Source organism: Quercus suber, unplaced genomic scaffold (genome assembly GCF_002906115.3).
Source record: "Quercus suber isolate HL8 unplaced genomic scaffold, Cork oak 2.0 scaffold_391, whole genome shotgun sequence".
NCBI classification, from domain to species: Eukaryota; Viridiplantae; Streptophyta; class Magnoliopsida; order Fagales; family Fagaceae; genus Quercus; species Quercus suber.
In genome coordinates, this window is record NW_027069843.1 from 590,079 (window position 1) to 611,686 (window position 21,608).

A 21,608-nucleotide genomic window follows, 5' to 3' on the forward strand; every position below is an offset into this window, starting at 1 on the left:
TTTTTTTTTTTATCCCTATATAAATATATAATACATATAATAAATATTATACATGCCAGGTGGGGCCAGTTCTCGGCAAGTTTTTTTTTTTTTTGGACAAAGGATGAGAGGGCAGGAGATACTAATCACTTTATAAGTTTTCTAAACTCCCCTTTTTTTTTGGATAATTTTCGTATTCATTTAATAAAAAAAAAGGCTAAGACCATAACTTTTATCACAATTTGCTCACATAATAAGTTATGAATTGTGTAGTAAAAATTGTGATCTTAACATTACTCAAAACAAAATAAGAGGGATATAATATTACATAGACATGAGGTCATCTCTAGTAAGGACCCTATTCATTCACAACAGAGGATAGAGGTGACATGGGGACCAATTAATATTCAAGCATCGAGCTGACACTTTCAACTCATTATGGAAAATAGGAAACTTCCTGTTCTCTAAACTACTAGCTAGTCGCTTATACGCTTCTTCGCTTGAACTCTTGAACTATTCTTACCCAATTTCTTCTTAACAACAAGCTACATTTTTAGTTATTGAATAAACAGTATCATGGATGTGTAGATTGGATTTTATTTTATTTTATTTGGATGCATGATTTCTTGCATGCACTTTCTTTGTATTTAGCTTAATTTCTTAAATGGACAAGGTTTTACACACTAAATTCCAAATTAATTAGTGATGTAAAACGCACTTAACTCGCATATTATATGTGGCCTGCAGATCCTTTGAACTCCTTTAATTTTATATAAATATTTGATCCTTTAGATTATCAAACTATGGTTGTACGACCCCGAGATGACCAGGCCCATTTGGGCCTTAAGTTCAAGCACAAACGATGTGACCCATTATTCCCATCCCCTTTACCCAGGATCCCAACCTAAGCCCACACGGGGTGTAGGCCTAGGTTTTACCACTCAGTATTTGCTCGAGAAACAATTACCGGACAGTATAAGAAGAATAACTGCCGAGCATCCCATCATGAATGTGATCGGCGATACCCTGAAGCACCACTGTCGGACATAATCGCTGAAGTGGGAACCAAGTTCCAAAGCCACCTTCACTCCATCCCACTCCCACCTAACCAACCACTTATAACTGATGACATTGGACCTCTCATTACACTAACTGCAAAAGCAATCATGGCACCCCACTAATCAGAGTGCTATAAATAAGAGAGGAGGGAGAGTGGATAGGGGGTTGGAGAGTTTTGAAGAAAAGAGAGGGAGAGAGAAGGTGAAAGAAAAATGGTAGCCACATAGAAGGAGAAAAGTGATCTCATTGAGTTTCTGTGCCGTGGACCACCCATTGTGGGAAATCCTATACCCACTTTTCAAATAAGTTGTGAGCCCAAGTGAGGCCCAGTCCACTTGCCTTTCCTTTGGTTAGCACAATTGGCACCATCTATGGGAATCTCCTACAGAGCCGTGGTTCCGTCGAGACTCCTACGCGAGAAAATGTCCGGGAGACATTCCGGGAGTGATGCTAAAAGTGGTTCGATGGGATCTTCTCGGGGATCCTCCTAGTGAGAACAGAGGCAAAAAAGGCGCGAAGATAAGAATCACGAGTGCGAGGAAGAGAGATCCAGCCTCGACGAACAGTCATTCCAAACGCAACGAACAATATCCGTTGCTTTAGGGCACAGACAACCCGACGAAAGGGACGAGGAACTTGAGTGGTTGCGCAGGATGGTGAGAGATCTGGAGTTGGAGGCAGAGAATCGACGTCGTAGAAGGAACCAAGACGACCGAGAAAGGAGGTCCAATACCAGGGAAAATCGTCAAGAGACTGGATCCAATCAATCCAGATCCAATCACTGCCAAGAACGATCCCACTCACGGGAATCTCGTCGGCGAAGGGAATGTTCGAATTCGCAAGAATCCCACCACCGCCGAGACCGTTCGCGGTCACGGGAGTATACGGACCGAGGCTCGGATTCCCCAGAAGAGCAACGGCCCATAATGCGGCCATGGATACGATGAGTCGTGCGCTGCGAAGAGCTGCAAGGTTGCCATTTTCAGATGGCATCGAGCGGACCCCAATGCCAGACAGATTCGTGCGGCCTCCGTTCAACTCTTATGATGGGAAGACTGACCCAGTAGAGCACATCAATCATTACATCCAGATGATGTCCCTGCATACCCACAATGACGCGCTGATGTGTAAAGTTTTTCCCTCAAGTTTTGGCCCTACCGCTCTGAGATGGTTTAATGGGTTACGGAAAGGCTCCATCCACAACTTCGTCCAGTTAATACAGGAGTTCGGGATCCGGTTCGTAAGTTGTAGCCGGGAGCCACAACCGGTAGACGCATTGCTGTCCATGAAAATGAGGGTGGGGGAGACCCTTCGTAGCTATGCTGCTTGGTATTGGGAGCTTTACAACGAGATCAGCGAAGGAAACGAGAAGATAGCTGCGAGCACTTTCAGAATGGGGGTTTCCGAGGACTCCGGACTAAGGGAATCATTAATTAAGAAACCCCCGAGGACATGAGATAGCTGATGAGGCGCATCAAAGAGTACAAACGGCTAGAAGACAACCGACTGCAAAGCAAAAGAAAAGCGCCCGCAATAAAGATCANGCAAAAGCAGAGAAGGTCAGCCAAGGAACATGTTGAAGCAGTGAAAGCAGAAGTTCAAAGGTTAAAAGAGGCTGGGGAAATAAGGGAAATCTATTTCCCGGAATGGTTGACAAACACGATGGTAGGGAGGAAGAAAAACGGCAAGTGGAGAGTCTGTGTGGATTTCACAGATTTGAATCGAGCATGTTCGAAAGACCCATTTTCCATGCCGAAGATCAACCAGTTAGTAGATGCCACGTGCGAGCACACGAGGATGAGTTTTTTGGACGCTTTTCAGGGGTATCACCAGATTACGTTGGCTCCCAAGGACCAGGAAAAGACCGCCTTCATATCCCCGGATGCTAACTATCACTATACTATGATGCCCTTTGGGTTGAAAAATGCCGGGGCCACATATTAGCGGATGATGACGATGATGTTCCGGAATAAAATAGGACAAACCATTGAAGTGTATATTGACCACATGGTGGTGAAAAGCAAGCAGGAGGTGTGGCATTTGGAAGACCTCAGGGGGGTGTTTGAGGTACTTCGCCAACATATGTTACGCCTGAATGCCGAGAAGTGTGCTTTTGGAGTGGGTGCCGGAAAATTTCTGGGATATTTGATCACCAACCAAGGAATAGAAGTCAATCTAGACCAGATAGATGCCGTGAAGCGTCTCAAACCACTGAGCAATCTAAAAGAGGTGCAAGTGTTAACTAGGATGCTAGCCGCCCTTAACCGGTTCATCTCCAAATTTGCCGATCATTCTATCAACTTCTAAAGAAGTGGAAAGGGTTTTAATGGGACAAAGAATGTGATAAGGCCTTTCAGGATTTGAAGGAATATTTGATACGGGCACCTATGTTAACAGCCCCGGAGCCCGAGGAGGACTTACTCATGTATCTGTTAGTGTTCGATCACGCTGTCAATGCCGTACTACTCAGTGACCGAGAAATTCAACAGCCTGTGTATTACATCAGTAAGACTTTAGTTGATGCCGAGACAAGATACATGCCATTGGAAAAGTTGGTGCTAGCCCTGATACACGCCGCGAAAAGGTTGCCACGTTATTTTCAAGCTTACACAGTGTATGTCTTGACGAAGTATCCCTTGTAATCGTTGTTGAGGGGGTCAGACTTCACAGGCCGGATAGAAAAATGAGCGACTCGGCTGGGTTCTTTTGATATACGATACCGGCCACGAAGTTCAGTGAAGGGCCAAGTCCTCGCTGATTTCGTTGTAGAGTTTTCTCCCAAGATTGACGGGGGAACAATGTGTCATGTGGAGGCTCGCCCGTGGAAAGTATTCGTGGATGGCGCATCAAACTCTTTGAGGACGGGAGCCGGTATTGTTATTGTCACTCCGGAGGGAATAAGGCTGGAGCACTCTTTTAGGCTGGGGTTCAGAGCTTCTAACAACAAAGCTGAGTACGAAGCTTTCCTCGTCGGATTGAGAGTTGTCTCGGAAATGGGAGCCCCAGAGGTGGAGATACATTCGAATTCTCGGTTGGTTGTGAGTCAAGTCCAGGGAACATTTAAAGCCCGGGACCCCTGGATGAAAGCATACTTGCAATCGGTAAAAGAGGCTATGAACAAGTTTAGTACAGTGAAGGTATCCCAAGCGGGCCGAACGCAGAACAGACATGTTGATTCCTTAGCTACGTTAGCGTCGTCAATGACGAAAGAGGTTCCTCGGCTGATTAAAGTGGAACTGATAGCAGAACCGAGCATTGGTATGACAGGTTGCGTTGGCATCATCAAGGTTGACGTTGCCGTGATTACAACACTCGAGCCGTGTTGGATGGACCCAATCATTGAGTTCCTTTCTGAGAATCGGGTCCCAAGCGACGAAAAGAGGCTAACAAGGTTCGCCGAGTAGCACCCCGATACTGGTTGTCGACAGATCGCAAGCTATATCAAAGAACTTTTGGGGGGCCATATCTTCTGTGCTTGCACCCAGAGAAGATGGGCGAGCTTCTAGCCGAATTGCATGAGGGGTTTGTGGCAGCCATGTGGAGGGGCGTTCATTGGCCCACTGAGCAATGACTCTGGGGTTTTGGTGATTGCAAATACAGAAGGATGCCGCTGAGTATGTAAGAAATTGCGAACAGTGTTAAAAACACGCCTCGTTAATCCATCAGCGAGCAGGGCATCTAAACCCGATCAGTAGTCCATGGCCCTTCGCGCAGTGGGGGCTGGATATTCTCGCCCCTTTTCCCCGAATAATGGGTAACCGAAGGTTTGTATTGGTGGCCATTGATTACTTCTCAATATGGGCGGAAGCAGAGGCTTTGGCCAATATTCGGGTCGTGGACGTCAAGAAGTTTGTGTGGAGGAACATAGTTACGAGATTTGGGGTTCCAGACTCGCTAATATCCGACAACGGACTGCAGTTTGATAGTAAAGCTTTTCGTGCTTTTTGTAGTGATCTCGGCATCAAAAACAGGTATTCGACACTAGCCTATCCACAAAGCAACGGTCAAGCTGAAACCATCAACAAAGCGATCCCAAACGGGCTGAAGAAGAGATTGGGCAGTGCGAAAGGCAGATGGGCCGAGGAGCTACCGAGCATTTTGTGGGCATACCGAACAACTCCAAGGAGATCAACCGGTGAGACTTCGTTTTCGTTGACGTACGGAGCGGAAGCAGTGATACTAGCCGAGGTAAATCTTTGCAGTGCACGAGTAGAAGGTTTCGACCCCACCCAAAATGGTGAGCTGATGATGGAACGCTTGGACTGGATAGAAGAGCGCTGAGAATCGGCTACCATACGATTGGCCGAATATCAACAGAAGCTTGCTCGGCGTTATAATCAAGGTATAAAAACAAGGGAGTTCAACGCTGGGGACTTGGTGTTGAGGAAAGCCGTGGGGAACATGTGAGATACGAACTCCGGGAAGCTAGCCCAGACATGGGAAGGACCCTACCTAGTTACTGCAATCGTTGGCGCTGGAGCATATCTTTAAGAGGACTTGAATGAAAGGCCATTACCTTGGCCATGGAATGTTCATAATCTTAAGAAATTTTACCACTAATCTGTTGTAAGCTGTGTTGTAAGGCAGTACCTTGCCCACGTATCACTAATGACAATGAAAGAATTACCCGTGCACTCATGCTTGATTCTATCAGTCGGTCCCAGTTCGATCATCATTACCGAGCAACCGGAAAATTTGTAATAATAATAAAAAAAAAAAAAAAAAAAAAAAAAACTTCTAAGGACAGAAACCTGTCCCGGTTCCACATCCATCACTGAATAGGAAGAAACCTTAGTCTAAATTTTCTAAGGACAGAAACCTATCCTCGGTCCGATGCTCATCGTCAGATAGAGAGAAACCTTGACCTAAGCTCTCGATCTTTAGCACCCCATAAGTTACCTGGCATTCAGGAAATTGTTTATGCAAGGAAAACAGTGAAACATGATGAGAAAAATATCATGAAAATAAACCTCTATGAAAACGTTTAAAGCGAACGTTAAGCAAATGAAAAACACAAAAACCACATAAACACATAAGGAATAAAACCGTTGTCCTATCACCAAAACCAAGCGACCATATGAAAGGTAAAACGAGGCAAAGTAATAATTGTTCAGTCACCACAACCCGGTGACATAGGCAAATTAAGAAAAGAAAGTAAAACCTAGTAAAAACTTTAGCTGGAACGAAACAATAGCAAGCTTGTACGGCTTCCTGGTCAATTTTCTCTCATTTGGTCGGCATGGTCGATTGATTGCTGGTCGGCGAGGTTTTGGGCTAAGTCTTCACCACGCTGGTCGGTTGGGCAGGGAACACTGGTAACTTCCGTGTCATCCGTTTCTGCATGAGCGTCTATTTGCTCCACCAATTCCCTGAAGCTAGTTGTATCCTCTGCGTCGGTAGGTGCCCGGGGGTTCTGCGAGGCTGGAGCAAGATCTAGGAAGGGTATTTGGCTGGGGTTCCTAAGGAGAGAATCCTCAAGAACCCCCATAGCCTGCAGGGCTGCCAACCAACCAGCTTCAAAATCCAACTTCCGAGCTTGGTTCACTACTGGCTCCACCGAGTTTTTCGCATCGGCATACCCTTCTTGGTTCCACTTCTCTTCGGCAGCCGCCAACGCCGCTCTCATATCGACTAGTTCCTCGATCTAGGTGGTATTCAGACTTTCTGCCTTGGCCAATTTGACATCTACTCTCTGCCAAAGCCCTAGCCTTCTCGGCAGCATCAACGGCCTTCGCTTTTTCTTTCATGGCCCTGGTGGCCGTCTCCTTGGCGACCCTCTCCCTGTCGGCATCCTCGGAAAGTTCCTTCATATGACCATCCACCACGTGGGCCAGTTGGGCTGCCTGATAAAATTTTGAGTGTTAGTGCGCATACCATGTACATGCTAACAGTAATGATAAGTAATAACAACATACAAAAACTAGTGAGTGAGAGATTACCACGACAATAAACCATTGCGCCTTCTCCCCCATAGACTCCTCCGTCCCTTGCTCATAAGCGTGCACGTCCTCAGACAGAAGAAGTCCATGCACTAAACTTTGGGTAACACGACCCCCTTCGCCTTTCTCCCAAACTCGCACACTGGCAATGTTGGGGAGTGGATCACCGTCCAGGAGAAACATGGGTTGCCATGGCCGAGCTACCCTAGAGGAGGACGTCGCCGCCTCGGTTTGAGCCCGCGGCTCTTGTATGATGATGCCCTTGGACGACTGTAGGGGTACCCGGGTAGGAGCATCTCCCGGCTTAGTGGAGGCCTGCTCGCCTACACGTTGCCTTTTTTGTGCTCGTCCAGTTTGCGACGAGGGCGGAGGGGGAGACGTCTGGCCCTAGAGGGCCCCAGGCACAAAGCAGTCAATGGACAGGGTCTTTCTTGTCACCATATCCACACTCTGGTCAGATTTTGTATCGGAGAGTTCGGTAATGTCAACAACAACTTGCTCGGTAGCAAGTACAAGATCCTCGGGATCAGTCGGGGCTTCGGGTTGGGCAGGGGCTTCTTGGACAAGAGCCTCTTGAATGGGAGCCTCTTCCTCAACGGGAGCATGTGCAACTTCTCGGAGGTGCTGGGACACGCACTCCGCTGATTCGTCGTGTATTGGGGCTAGCTCTTCCAAGCAAGTGTATCACCGGCCAATCTCTCGAGCTTCTCCCATTGTAAGGTTCGGCAGCAAAAAGTTCGCGTGTCGAACGTTGATATAAGATAGGAGGGGACTGTCTACCAAGAGTGCTTACTTATAGGGTTGCCGAGTGGAGTAAACTGGTTCAACTCCGAGAATGAGGTGGGATGCTCGGAGCTGCCCGTCCCAGTAAACGAATATCTCCGATCGGAGCACAAAGTTCAAATCCCTTACGTGAACTACCCTGAAGTCCGGGATAAACACTTTACCGTCTGTAAGAAAGAGAAACAACAACATGGATGACGAAAAAATGAAGAAACAATTAACACACATATAGGCGTATTGAAATTCAAGTGAGCAGAACAGCTATTAAACAAAGACAGTAAGGTCAAGAGTCAATACGAACCCACTTCGCGACGAGTGAGAGGAGGGGGGACATCCCTAGCAAACTAGTTGCCGCGCACCCGGACATATTCCCCTACAGAATTTCTATTCAAGTCAGGTAGGCATGATATCACCCGTACCCGCTTATCCCTAATCTTTAAATAATAATTTGTGTTCTTGTTTCCACACAAGCTGTACATGTGGTTTATATCGTGATAGTTTAACTGCAAACCGAATGTATGGTTCAACCTACTAACGCAACTAACAACTCGGTAAAAGTTTGGAGGTAGTTGGTCGGGGCACAGCCCGTAGTACCGGAGTGTGTCTAGTAAGAGGGGGTCCAAGGGGAACCTAACCCCACCCTTAAGGACTGCCATTAGAGGAAAAAAGGCAGTTTGATCCCCTCTGTGGAGTTCGAATTCGCTCTCATGGCAATATGCCACTTCCACGTCATTAGGAATATCAAATTTCTGCCTAAATATGGCTAAGGAATCTGCGGTGTTTAAAAGGTAAGCAAACCCCATCCTAGAATCTAAAATCAAAAAGGGGAAACACGAAGAAAGATGTTGAAGAAAAAGTAAGAGGTAGGGGACTTACTTTGGGCTCTAAGGAAGGAAGAGGGGCTCTGGGCAGGCGAATAGGTGCGCAGATGAATGCTCGGCAGAAAAAAAATTCAGAGAGTGGAGAGTTTGAAAATGGAGAAGTGATTTGGAGTGAACTATTTATAGAGGACAAAGGAGGAGGGAAACGGCGCCCAAACAGCAATAATGAGGCTCCATTAACGAAGAGTTCACGTGGGCGCCAACTGACACATCTTCAGTTCACAAACCATCAAGTAATGATGACAGCTGAACCCAATAGGCCAAAACGGCACGTCTTTTAATGGCGCATTAATGGGTCTCTAAAACCGCCTTGGCTTCCACCTATTAACCTTCTCTAGCGAATGTGCCCACCGGGCTTCTTGATTCTATCCGTGCACTGGACATGAATCAAGAGGGGGCTAATGTACGGCTCCAAGATGACCAGGCCCATTTGGGCCTTAAGTTCAAGCACAAACGATGCGGCCCATTATTCCCATCCTCCTTTACCCAGGATCCCAACTTAAGCCCACACGGGGTGTAGGCCCAGGTTTTACCACTCAGTATTTGCTCGGGAAACAATTACCGGACAGTATAAGAAGAATAACTGTCGAGCATCCCATCATGAATGTGACCGGCGATACCCTGAAGCACCTATGCCAGACATAATCGCTGAAGTGGGAACCAAGTTCCAAAGCCACCTTCGCCCCATCCCACTCCCACCTAACTAACCACTTATAACGGATAACATTAGACCTCTCATTACACTAACTATAAAAGCAATCATGGCACCCCATTAATCAGAGTGCTATAAATAAGAGAGAAGGGAGAGTAGATAGGGGGTTGGAGAGTTTTGAAGAAAAGAGAGGGAGAGAGAGGGTGAAAGAAAAATGGTAGCCACATAAAAGGAGAAAAGTGATTTCATTGAGTCTCTGTGCCGTGGACCACCTATTGTGAGAAATCCTATACCCACTTTTCAAATAAGTTGTGAGCCCAAGTGAGGCCCAGTCCATTTGCCTCTCCTTTGGTCAGCACAATGGTTTATTGAAAACTATCCAATTATGGGTGTGTTTCCAAAGAATTCCTTCCTAAAATGATTTTGTTTTCGTTGGAAAAACTCATAAAGGATGGTTTTGAATCTTTTGATACATTTGAAACATTTTTTTTCTTCCAAAATCCTAATAAATTACTTTCTTTAGAAAAGTAATTTCCATGAAAACCCTTTTCTTTGAAAATATCAAAGAAAGATTTTCCTGGAAATATATTTTCTAAAAGCCTTAAGGGCTGTCTTTCTCAAAAGACCCAAAAAAAAAAAAATCATAAAGAAAGTGTCTTATGTGATCGAAATGACTTTTTGCTTTATAACAAAAAAGTCCAATTAAGGTTTTCCTCAAAGTATCTTTTTTGAGAGTTTTCTCCAAGAATATATTTCCAAGATATTTGTCTCCTTAGATCAAAGGTTTTACATGAAGTCGTCACTTACATTATTATACAAGAAAATCTTGCAAATGAAACAACACTTTTTTATTTCATTTTAAATAAAAAAACAAAATTTACATTATAATTGAATGCAAAGGGAAGAATATGTAGCTTAATTTTCTAGTTACAATATAGGAAAATTACGTAAATTTGATTTCCTAGTTACATTTAAAATAATAATAATAATAAAATTTTTTACAAGATAAGACCTAGTCTAGAACCATTAATCTAAGATTGGAAGCTAAGTTATAGAGATAAATAAGGAATTCATGTATAAAATGGAGATCTTGTATATATTATTTTTTGATAAGAAAGAGTATATCTTTGTTGGATTTTTTGCTTTATGGTATTGTACAAACACATTAAGCTTATAATATATGTGGTTAAAACTATTGTCTCTAGTAAGTGGTTTGACTGATGTCCTCTTAGTTCAAGAGTTTTACATAGAATCGTCACTTATTTTATTGAATAAAAAAATTAACATTGAAAATGAAACAAAATTATTTTTTTACATTAAAAAAGTTTATATTATTATTGAATGCAAAAGAAAAAGAATTCATAGCTTCATTCTCTAGATACAATTTAAGAAAATTACAAAACTTTGATATCTTGGTTACATTCTTAAAATAACAAAATTTATTTGTTTAGGTACCCCACAATTTTTGGTAGTTTATTTGCATAGTATATAAACGATATCATTTTTGGTAACTTTTATATTGAATGTGTAACAAAAAGCTAAAAACTAGCTTATTTACAAATAACATAACTTTTAGATTTTTCACAAATAAGCTACAAGTTAGATTATTAGATTATTTGCAAATGAGACAAAAAAAAAAAAAAAAAAAGATAAAAAGAAAAGAAAAGAAAACCAAAAAGCAAAATGATTTTTGACTTTTCCCAAACACTCTTTAGAACCCGTGATCTAAGATTAGGGATTAAGTTACAAAGATAGATAAGGAATTCATTTATATATTATAGTGTATGTGGTTAAGCTATTGTATTTAGAAACAGACATTGTGAACACAATGCATGTTTGTTTGAAAATTATTTATTTTCAATAACTTATTTGCATAATGTTTATTATCAGTTATCGTTTTTGATAACTTTTATATTAAATGTTTTAAAAAAATTAAAAGCTGATTTATTTATAAAAAAATAATCAATTATTTAAATAAAAAAAACAACTGAGACAAAATAATAATAATAATAATAAGCTAAACTTTTTCCAACAATTTCGAAAACACACGACACCGATTGAAAAATATGTATGTATAATATTATTTTGCGGCATGAAACACCTTTAGCAGTGACTCAACCAAGTTATGTATATCCTCTCAACCCTACTATATATTATAGATTTATTTACCAATCATACATGTGTGATTTTTCATATAAATGTATTGAAATGAATAGTGAAAATCCATATTATTTATTGCAAGTTTATTATTTTAATATGAATTATTGTATTAATTTTTGAAAAACAGAACCAACACATCTGGATTCTTATAAGTTCCACTATATCAATTTCTTATTGTACATCAACATTATAAGTAAGAAAGCTTTTTTTTATATATTTGGTTTTAATTGATTGTGGAAAAATCTACAGATAACAGGACAAAGACCTTCTAAGCAAGATTAATCGAATCTAATGCAACTATGTTCACATTTTTTTATGTTTATTTTTTCTTTTTGAGTTTAGTTTTTGAATAAATTTAAAATTATGTGATGGTTAATGGATTGTTAATGCTTGATAAGTGATATATAAATCTAGTGGCTATAGATTTTTTTTTAACTCAAATCTTTCCTCACTAGCACTAAACTTAAGTTATTAATTATTGGTCATAAATTAAGGTACATAGTACCAAAGCAAGAGGACCTCATATAATTTTTAAAAGGTTTAAATATAGAAAAAATTGGACAAAGTCTATATTGAATGATTTGAATTGGATTGTTTCTATCTTTTCTCTTTTCAAAGAGTACTTGGTTACAGCTATCACTTGTCGTTAGAGAGTGAGAGAGACATGAAGAAAGGGATGGGAGGGATCTCCCACTTGTACCAGTGTGCCTTTATAAGTGGACATTCACCTTGATGGTGTTAAAAAAAAAAGGTGTTGGATTTTGCTCTGTAGGTTTTTCCAATTCATACTGATATTATAAAGTTTAAGATAACGATCATAAACAATTAATATATATGTATATATATTCTCTCATTACAATGACCTTGAATCCACCAAAGACAGAAAAAAGGTCCCATCCTTTTCATAGAAATTGACATTAGCTTGCCTTTTTTGTCTAACAAAATCAGTTTTCTGTGTTCCTATAGCAGCTGCTGCTATAGGAATGGTCATGTAAACCCCACAAACAAAGACTATCAAATTGCACAACTTGTACACTTACCAAACTAACAAAAAAACATACAAACAAAGACACTTGGGGGAAATCTGATCACAATCTTTAGCTTGAAAGATGGGCTAACATATCAATTCTATCATCATAATGACCCATTTAGCCAAAAAAGATCTGGTATCAATTCCATCACTTATCGATACAAATAATTTATGTATACATAGATTGACTAGATACAAAACAAGGACTCGTAAGGAGTCAAGTAGTTTGACTCTTATTCAAAGCGCCACCGTTGTTTCAAAACGTGCTATTCTCTTAACTGGATGCTATTTTTGTAGCCAACAATTCTTGAGTATATTTGACGTTTCTTTGTAATTACTATAGTTATACACTTGTTTTTTTGTAAGTTATACTTTCTTTAGCTTAAAGTGAAAATATTAGACTCCGTTTGTTTAATCCTAAAATATAGGAAAATATTTTTACTATTTTTTAGTGTTTTTTTCATTGTAAAATCTTGGTCTACCTTAAACCATTTTTCATTGTAAACTCTCAACCCTAATCTCATTTCCTACAAACTCTCTCTTCATTTCTCATTGAGAACTGTTCTTGAACGCTTAACCTATTATAATTCTGAGCCCTAGCCGAACCTAGAAGTCCCTTAAACACCTAACCAGCCAACCAAGCCCTCAAAAACTGAATTCACACCTCGAGGAACATTGCATATTCCTTACACTAGCCACAATCAAAGGATGGACCACATTACTCCTAGCTAGTCAATGCTAGAATCTAGATAATAATAGGCAAAATAAATGGTACGGTGTGCCACAAGGAAAGCGCTAATTACATAAAGGAGCTTATTTTCCCATAAAGGCTTGTTGAGTTACAATCAAGGTTTGTTATAATCATTTATATATCTAAAAATTCACTTAGTAAACACACAATGTAAAACTCATCACTATGTGTCTGTACAACACAAACTCATATGGTCCAATCAAATTTATACAACTTGGAACACCGCAACACTCATCAACAGTAATGAAATTTATTGGCACATTAGACTTAATTATTAGTATTGCAATGTACGTACATGGCATCGCTCTACCTCCCAAAGACCATACTCCGTACATACCAAAAATTTGAAGAAAAGAAAAAATATAGATTCACGATGTTGATATTTTGTAAAATAATGTTCTAGAGCTATTAGAAGAATAAGAGACAATCATTGGCCTACTTTAAACGGCAAATAATTGTATGCCACCGCGTACGTAGGGCCTAAACAAAACCAGGGAGAGAGTCCCAGTATGTGAAAAACCACTAAGAATAGAAACCAGGGGTCAGTCCCAGTTTGCTGCGTGCAACTTGGAAGAGTTTGTTGATCAATATATCAGATAAGTTTCAACTTTTTGACGGCCAAATAGGGGCATCCTTGCATGTGGGTCCATAATCCCCCTTACTCAAAACTGGTCTATTTGCTAAATAATAATAATAATAATTATGCATACCAGATTTCAACAATTTATTAAGGTATCATTCCTCTCCCTTAGCTAATCTCTCTCTCTCTCTCTCTCTATAGGCTTCTTCTTGTTTATTATTATATTCTTTGTTCTTGAATGAGACAATATGGGATGGGATTGGGATATGGAAACAAAATACAAATCAACCTCTCCTACCCCACATGGATACTATTTCTTTGGTGTTTCAGCAACTTTCTGGGGTGGAAACCACTCCTAATTTAATACCACCTTTTTGATGGTTTTCGTTTTCTCAAGCCCCAAAGTGCTCCTTTGAAATGTTTTTATGATATATTTATTATATTGTCGGTGTTAGTTACACACTGTAAGTACGAGAAAAACAATTAATATATATGAGAAAAACAACTAAAATACATGATTTTAGTTAAAAACACGATTTCATCATTTTGCAATCACAAATGAAGTTATGTATTTACAAGTTGCGTGTAATTGAACGTGTGCAGCAATAAGTATAGTTATTATTATATGTATATAATCACTTTGTGTACAAGTCATTCTCTGACTTTACAGATAAGGCGTGGCTGTTCTTCTCAAAGTGTTCATGGCACACCTAATTAACTATTATTTTAAGAATAAAAGTAGGTCACTGACATAATAATGCATATACATTCACTCATCTGTCATAATCTTAACAATTTATACACATCCTTTGACCTATTAAATAATGAGTGGTGTGCTAATCCATGCAACTGTAGACACGTGCTTCCATTTGATTTGAAGTACACATGCACGTACGTACTAATATGTACATAGGTAGAATAATTTTTTTAAAGGTCATTGTATAAATTTTTAACGAGAAATAATGAACAATGGATCATACTTTACGAGTGGCATTCAATGAAGCATCCATGCCCTAGGGCACATAATTAATTCTATACATATATGAGTCCAAAACCAGACAAAGCCAGTTGTGTTTAGTGCTTCGACAGTCCCTACTAATAAAAAATAATTTCTTAATTGATCATGATGCTTTGCCAAAAACAATAATGAATATATTAGATATTTTAGATATTATAGACCAATAATGTGTTTTCAAACAATAATAATTAGGTGTATTAGATATTTTACTATTTTCAAAACAATAGTTAACTAAGGAATGAACGATTTGATTGGGAGCCATGGTTGACTTTTAAACAAAGTCCACCGGTGGCTAGATTTAAGTAGAGCACTAGACCCTAGAATTTAATCTAAACACTAAAATAAAAATGAAGACAAATAAAACCTCTATTTATCTTGATGTAATATGTTTAATAATGAAAAATATTTTCAAGACGATCGACTATTTTTCGTGTTTTGTTGCATTTTTAAAAATACTTCAAAAATCAATTGGTTTTTTCAAAAATCACAAAAAAAAAAAAAAAAATCTTACATAGATATAGATATATATTTTTTTTCTTTCTTTATTATTATTTTTTTTAATCATTTCAACTATCCCATTTTTCTTACCAATAAAGGAAGTCTAATTGAAATTTTTTGTTTCGTAGAATTAGCACTCAATGACTTTGGGGAGAGAGAGTGTGTGTGATACTAAAGTAGTAGGTGAATTAATTTCTAAAAAATAGAGGGAAAATAAAAAAAGATACAAACAGGACATATCCAGACAGAAAATTTTTCTCCGATGACTAGGGCATGTCTTAAAGAGTCTCAGATTGGTCACAATTGAGGAACAAGTTTTGTTATAGAGTGGGTGGTTATAGGATGAGTGTGCATCCAGTGGATTGGGGGCAGTTGGGTCGTAAAAGGGGGCAGTTGTGTGGAAGTTTGTCTCTGGTGGTTGAGGAAAATGTTTTAGTAGACCATTACAGGGTGACTATGTACTGAAATTGTTTTAGGTCTGTTATGAATTACATCAATCATTTTAAGGTTTTCTCTGATCAAATGAAATCATTTTCAGTTTGACCAAAATCTTCAAGTGTCCTAAATCTTATCTTGTATAATACATAAAAGCAGAAGCTGAGAGAACTTTTTTACATCTATTCTAAATTACCTCAACCTGTTTTAAGTTTTTTATTTTATTTTTTTAAATCAATTAAAATCATTTTTAATTTGGCCAAAATATTCAAGTGTCTCAAATATTACCTTGTATAATATATAAAAGCAGAAGCTAGCTGAGAGAAATGTTTTAGGACCTTTATAAATTACATCAACGGTTTTTTAATTTTCTTTTATCTTTAACCAATTGAAACCATTTTCAATTTGACCAAAATCTTCAAGTGTTTCAAATCTTATTTTATATATAATATATAAAAGCAAGAGATAAGATTAAGCTCAATCACAAATCCAAATTAGATTTTAATTGTACTCCAAGTTTATGCCAAGTGTCATTCTAATTATCTTATTATTTGATGTCCAGTGTCTCTATATTTTAAATATATTCCAATTTCACGTTAAGTGTCATTCCAATGATACTAATTATATGTCAATTATGTTTACATGCAAATTCAAGTATCTAAACTTAGAAAATATAAAATAACTCATTTCGAATTTATTATCCTTCTATGAGTTCTATCTAATATTATAAATATGTACAATATGTTTTTTTTTTTTTTTGACGAATATGTACAATATATTATTTGTGTGTATTACACTCCTACATATATAGGGTTTATAAGCTAGTAACCAAAATGGGAAAAACATTTTTTTGAAAACTTTATTTATGCCGCTAAGCATTCTCTATATTTTAACTTATCTTCTTCTTCTTCCTCTTATTTATTTATTTATTTATTTTTTGAAACCTATATTCTAACTTATCAATTACTTAATTCTTGTATTTTTGCTTATGAATTACATCTATGCTATCCAATCCACGGGGCAGGGTCCAGGAAAGAACATCGGGTATTTATGTATGAACATATACTATTGGAAATTTAGGGCTGAACCTAGGATCAAGTGCAAAGGTATTGGATCCCAGCAAGTTGATTTGACCTTTCTACATATAATAATGTATATACCAATTAATTTTGTGAATTCGATGTCTAATTAATAAGAACGATGAAAGGGTCTGCTTGTACAGTATACATGTTTAAGCAATTAATTAAGAATAATTTCTATTGTCTGTCACAGACTCTGACCTACTGATTTTCAAAACAAAAGACTCTGACCTACTAGCTATAACCCTATAGCTAGGTTAATTTAATGAAAATTTATGGTCCAAATTTTCTGAATCCACTATAGAAAAAATTTTCAAAACGTGACTACAACCTTCTAATATGGGTGGAGAACACGTAATCATGATCCAAAAAAAAAAAAATCCAACAAACAGATCAGAAATTGATGGAAATTATAAATTCTGTTTTTCCAATAATAATAATGAGGGGCTACGAGGTTCTAAAAAAACTAATGAGGGGCTACACGGTTTTGCCACGGGAATCATTAATTGTTAGTTCCCTATGAGAGAACCAAAAACAAGTGGCGATCGAAGAATTGAATTTTCCACTCATTACAATTCCTTTGACAATGTGATGAAAATAACAGGAGCTCAAACAAGAATAAACTTTGGACTTGTATTGCATTTGGGATAATTGATTGCCAGAAATTCCACACGGAAAGGGACTCTAAAAGAAGATGGATATAACTGTCCTTTATGATAGACCCAGTCCACGCACGCCAGCAAAATGGATTCTAGCTAGTTTATCATCTAAAACATGTGATGATGAGCTTCTCAAAAAAAAAAAAAAAAAAACATGTGATGATGTAAAACTACAATTTCTGAATTTTATAATTTAAGAAAGAAAATGGAAAATGGTCAATTAATAAGTAAAAAAAAAAAAAAAAAAAATTTACCATGAGTTTAAATAATCAATCTAATATTAGATTTACAAATAAGACATTATTAGCAAGTATTAACAAGAACAAAACATACTTACAATTTCTTAAGTGTTGTACCTTAGTTTGTCCAATTAAATTCAACTGTACGGCAGCGTATTTTCTTGAAAAAAGATAACACATTTTGTGCTATATTATTCAATACTTCGATGTAACCATATAGTTGAATTTGATTGAAAATTTTAAGATATAACATTTAAGGAATTGTACTTATGTTTCGTTGCATTCTGTACAATTTTATACTGGCAGCTCTAATTGGAGTTGGGGTTCTATAGAACTCAAAATCACATCCACAATCTGGCTCATATCAGGTCTCCCTTCTAAATTCTTAAGTAATGCTGAGTTGGCTACACTAATCAAAGATAGTAGTTGCTGTAAATTTGCATCACCATTTAGTTTTGGATCCAACATTCTAGCCAAGGCCTCAATATCATTGCTCTTCCGGCACTCCTCGGTCCATTCCACAAGTGTCAATGAGCCTTGTGTGGATTTCAAGCCCGTTATTAGCTCAAGCAATAAGACCCCAAAACTATAAACATCACTCTTAGGCGAAACTAGGCCTGTACTGAGATAAGTAGTGTCAATGTAACCAAATGAACCTTTTACACTAGTTGGAGTTTGTGAGCCATGTTCTGTGCCATAGCCCAACTTGCAAAGGCCGAAGTCAGCAAGCTTGGCATGGTTATTGTCAACTAAGAGAATGTTAGAGGACTTGACATCTCTGTGAATGATAGGTGGGTCGGCTTGTGAGTGAAGGTACTCAAGGGCTCGATTAATGTCTAGAGCAATGTTCAACCGGTTAGACCATGTCAATATCCCTGAGAATTGGCCATGGTATGTGTGCATTTTATCAAAAAGGCTCTTGTTTGGGATGTACTCCAGTAGTAGAAGTTGTTCACCTGCTTAATTACAACTTATAATTAGCTGCATAAAGGATTTGTCATTGCGACCACATTACCATTTGGCAACAAATGTGTGAGCATATTTTGGTGAAGAGTTTTTGCATTGGCCCTTTAAATTGTGAACAGACAAGGCCCAATTTACTCTTATTTGAGTTCAAACTTGATCATAAAATTTTTTAAAAAATTTAAAAAAAAAAAAATTATGATTTTGAAACAAGCAGCAAGAAGCATGATGGATCCATTTTATGCAAAGAACATTGGTCCCAATGAAAAAACATTTGAAAGGCCCAATTAGGACTTTAAGCCCAATATACTCGGGCTTAATATAGATGAAGCATGTAGCTAGGCCTGTTAAAAATATTTTCTAACAAATGCAGAAGGCTTAGCTGTTAGGTGACTTTCCTGGGCTGGGCCCTAAAATTAAAAATGAAAATAGGCTGAGCAAGATATGGTTCTTTATTTGGGCTTACCTTTGTCCAAGCAAAAGCCCAGTAAGCCCACCAAATTTGGATGAGAAATTCTTAGCAAAACTGAGACTTCATCCAAGAACATCTTCCTGCTGCCACCTCTCTCCTCCATCACCCGCTTCACTGCACCAAATCTTCCGTCTCCAAGCTCCGCAAGGTACACGAAAGAAGTGGCTCCGACCCCGATACGAAACTTGAAATCCGCGGTTGCCTTTTTCAACTCTTGGAGCGCATATGTCCTCATAACACCTGGGCAACACATACTACGTGCAGTCCTTGAAGTTCCATGGTGTTGTGTCTGATCACCTTCTCTTTCTGACCATTTGTTTTCTTGGTCTTCTACGTAGACTGCCCACTTCTTTAAGACCATGGTTAGAAGAACCACCAGCAGAATAGCACCAATTATCCATAGGTTTCTTGGATGGCTGGTGGAGAAACCAAAGAGCCACATGATGCTATTATTAATTTGCCTTTACTTGTGCTCTTGTACCTTTCTTTTCTTTATATCAACTTATGCCCTATACCATTCTCCTGTTTGTGAGGGGAGAAAGAGAGAGCTAGAAATGGAAGCGCTAAGAAGGATCAAAGAAGGAAATTATGTTGGTGTACAGAAATGCTTTGAAGATTCATTGACTTGAAGCGTAGCATGACTAAGCTTGAAATTACCAAAGACTTTCTTATGCATGGGAATAATCAAAGGGTCTTAACTCTGACGTTTTCGTTTGTACATTTCTTGTCAAATACAGAGTAGAACACAAGGTCATAGGATTATTACCCATACAAGATTTCTTAAATAATAAATATTAGGCCAAAATGCAATTTATACAGTCTAATTTTGCTCAAAAATCGTTTTAATCCTTCACATTTGAAATTGGTCATTTTTAGTTTGATAAAATTGTCCAAAAATTATTTTAATAATTTAAGTTTGAAGTTGGTCATTTTTAGTCCAATAAATTTGCCCAAAAATTATTTTAGTCATTTAAGTTTAAAGTTGGTCATTTTTAGTTCAATAAATTTACTCATAAATCATTTTAGTTATTTAAGTTTGAAGTTGTACATATTAGTCCTTTAGTCCTTAAATGACTAATATGATTTTTAAGTAAAGTTACCGAATTAAAATGAGCAACTTCAAACTTAAATGACTAAAATGATTTTTGGGTAAAGAAACTGGACTAAAATGTCAAACTTTAAGTAAAAGACTAAAATGAATTAACCGGTGTAAATTAATTATATTTTTGCCTAAATATTACTCTTGTGTAGTGCTAAAATGTTTTTTGAGGATGCAAAAGATCTTTAAGACAGAAACAAATTTCTCTATATATAAAAAGAGCCAATCCGCAAAGCAACAATAATTTTGGTTTATTCAATCCGCACTCTTTCACTGGGTTCCTTTTCCTTTTTTTTTTTTTTTTTGTTGGAAATATCGCATATTGAACGCACTTTTTATCTTTTATTTTTTTATCTACATATGAGTTATTACTCTAAATAAATAAAATATCAATACAACAAATTGTCACAATATTTTCACAATTGTTGAAGTGTTAATTCCTTATAGGCTAAAATAAAATAATAAAATATCATACTGAAACCAATTACAACTAAAAATAAAGGTATTGTTAAAAAAAATACGACATGTATAATATTTTTCATAATACTTTCATAACAAATCATAAGTGGTAAATTGTTACCGGTTCTAATTTAAATTTACCAATGAAAATACTCTTTACTAGGGACAGAGTCAGAACTTTGAGTTAAAAGGGGCGGTTTTATTGTTGGCTGTGTGCGGTGATTTCAACTTCTGATTTTGCTACTACTTAACTGCTGAGTTTTTTTTTTTTTTTTTTTTTGTGGATAAAAACAAAATTATTTTTGTTTAGAATTTTTTTAAAGGGTATGATTGTATATTTTGAATAAAATTTGTTGATTGAGCTTAATTTTTTTTTTTTTTTAGTTTTACTATTGGTAATTTTTGTTGTTGAGCTAATTTTTTTTTGGTTTGTATATTTTGTTTTAGATTTTAGATCTATAAATTTTTTTATGGTCACTAAAATGAAGAAAATGCTAGAGTTACAAACTTATTTAAAAATCGTTGAGGTAATAAGTAGTTATTAGTAGGTAAAAAAAAAATGATGTAAGTAGTGAGCCCATATAATAAGAATTTGCTACCAAAATAGTTTGTAAAAAAGTTTGTGAGTATAACATTACTCTTAAAAGAATCAATGATATAGTTTAAGGGAAGTAAATGTAATTTTATAAATATAAAATTGCTAAAATTAGTACACACATATATAGTTTTTTTTTTTTTTTTTTAAAATAGGGGGGCCATCGCCCCCCCTAGTCCAACAATGGCTCCGTCTCTGCTTTTTGCCCACTAATAACAACTCGTAACAACCTACTACTTTATAATCTATTATGAAATTGTTATAGAAATAAAATTTCT

General features: G+C 37.6%; 2 protein-coding genes across 2 annotated transcripts; one reads left to right on the plus strand and one right to left on the minus strand.

Moving 5' to 3' along the window:
* The first annotated feature begins 1,972 nt into the window (after nucleotides 1-1,972).
* On the plus strand, nucleotides 1,973-2,494 carry LOC136062204 (uncharacterized). Its single transcript, XM_065761007.1, has one exon. The coding sequence runs from the start codon at nucleotides 1,973-1,975 to the stop codon at nucleotides 2,492-2,494; it is 522 nt and encodes a 173-aa protein (XP_065617079.1).
* Nucleotides 2,495-18,020: 15,526 nt separating this feature from the next.
* Nucleotides 18,021-19,786, minus strand: LOC111992693 (calcium/calmodulin-regulated receptor-like kinase 1). The gene is made up of 2 exons (XM_024024556.2): nucleotides 19,172-19,786; nucleotides 18,021-18,698 (listed from the first exon to the last, which is right to left on the minus strand). Exons 1-2 carry the CDS (start codon nucleotides 19,617-19,619, stop codon nucleotides 18,037-18,039), a joined length of 1,110 nt encoding a protein of 369 aa, XP_023880324.2. The 5' UTR covers nucleotides 19,620-19,786; the 3' UTR covers nucleotides 18,021-18,036.
* Nucleotides 19,787-21,608: the final 1,822 nt, after the last annotated feature.

Excerpts from the sequence above, each read along its gene's own strand:
- LOC136062204 (XM_065761007.1), top strand. The coding sequence starts at position 1,973 with ATGGATACGATGAGTCGTGCGCTGCGAAGAGCTGCAAGGTTGCCATTT.
- LOC111992693 (XM_024024556.2), bottom strand. The coding sequence starts at position 19,619 with ATGTGGCTCTTTGGTTTCTCCACCAGCCATCCAAGAAACCTATGGATA. Across the intron at positions 18,699-19,171 it reads GGGCTTTTGCTTGGACAAAG|GTGAACAACTTCTACTACTG; the intron begins GTAAGCCCAAAT and ends GTAATTAAGCAG.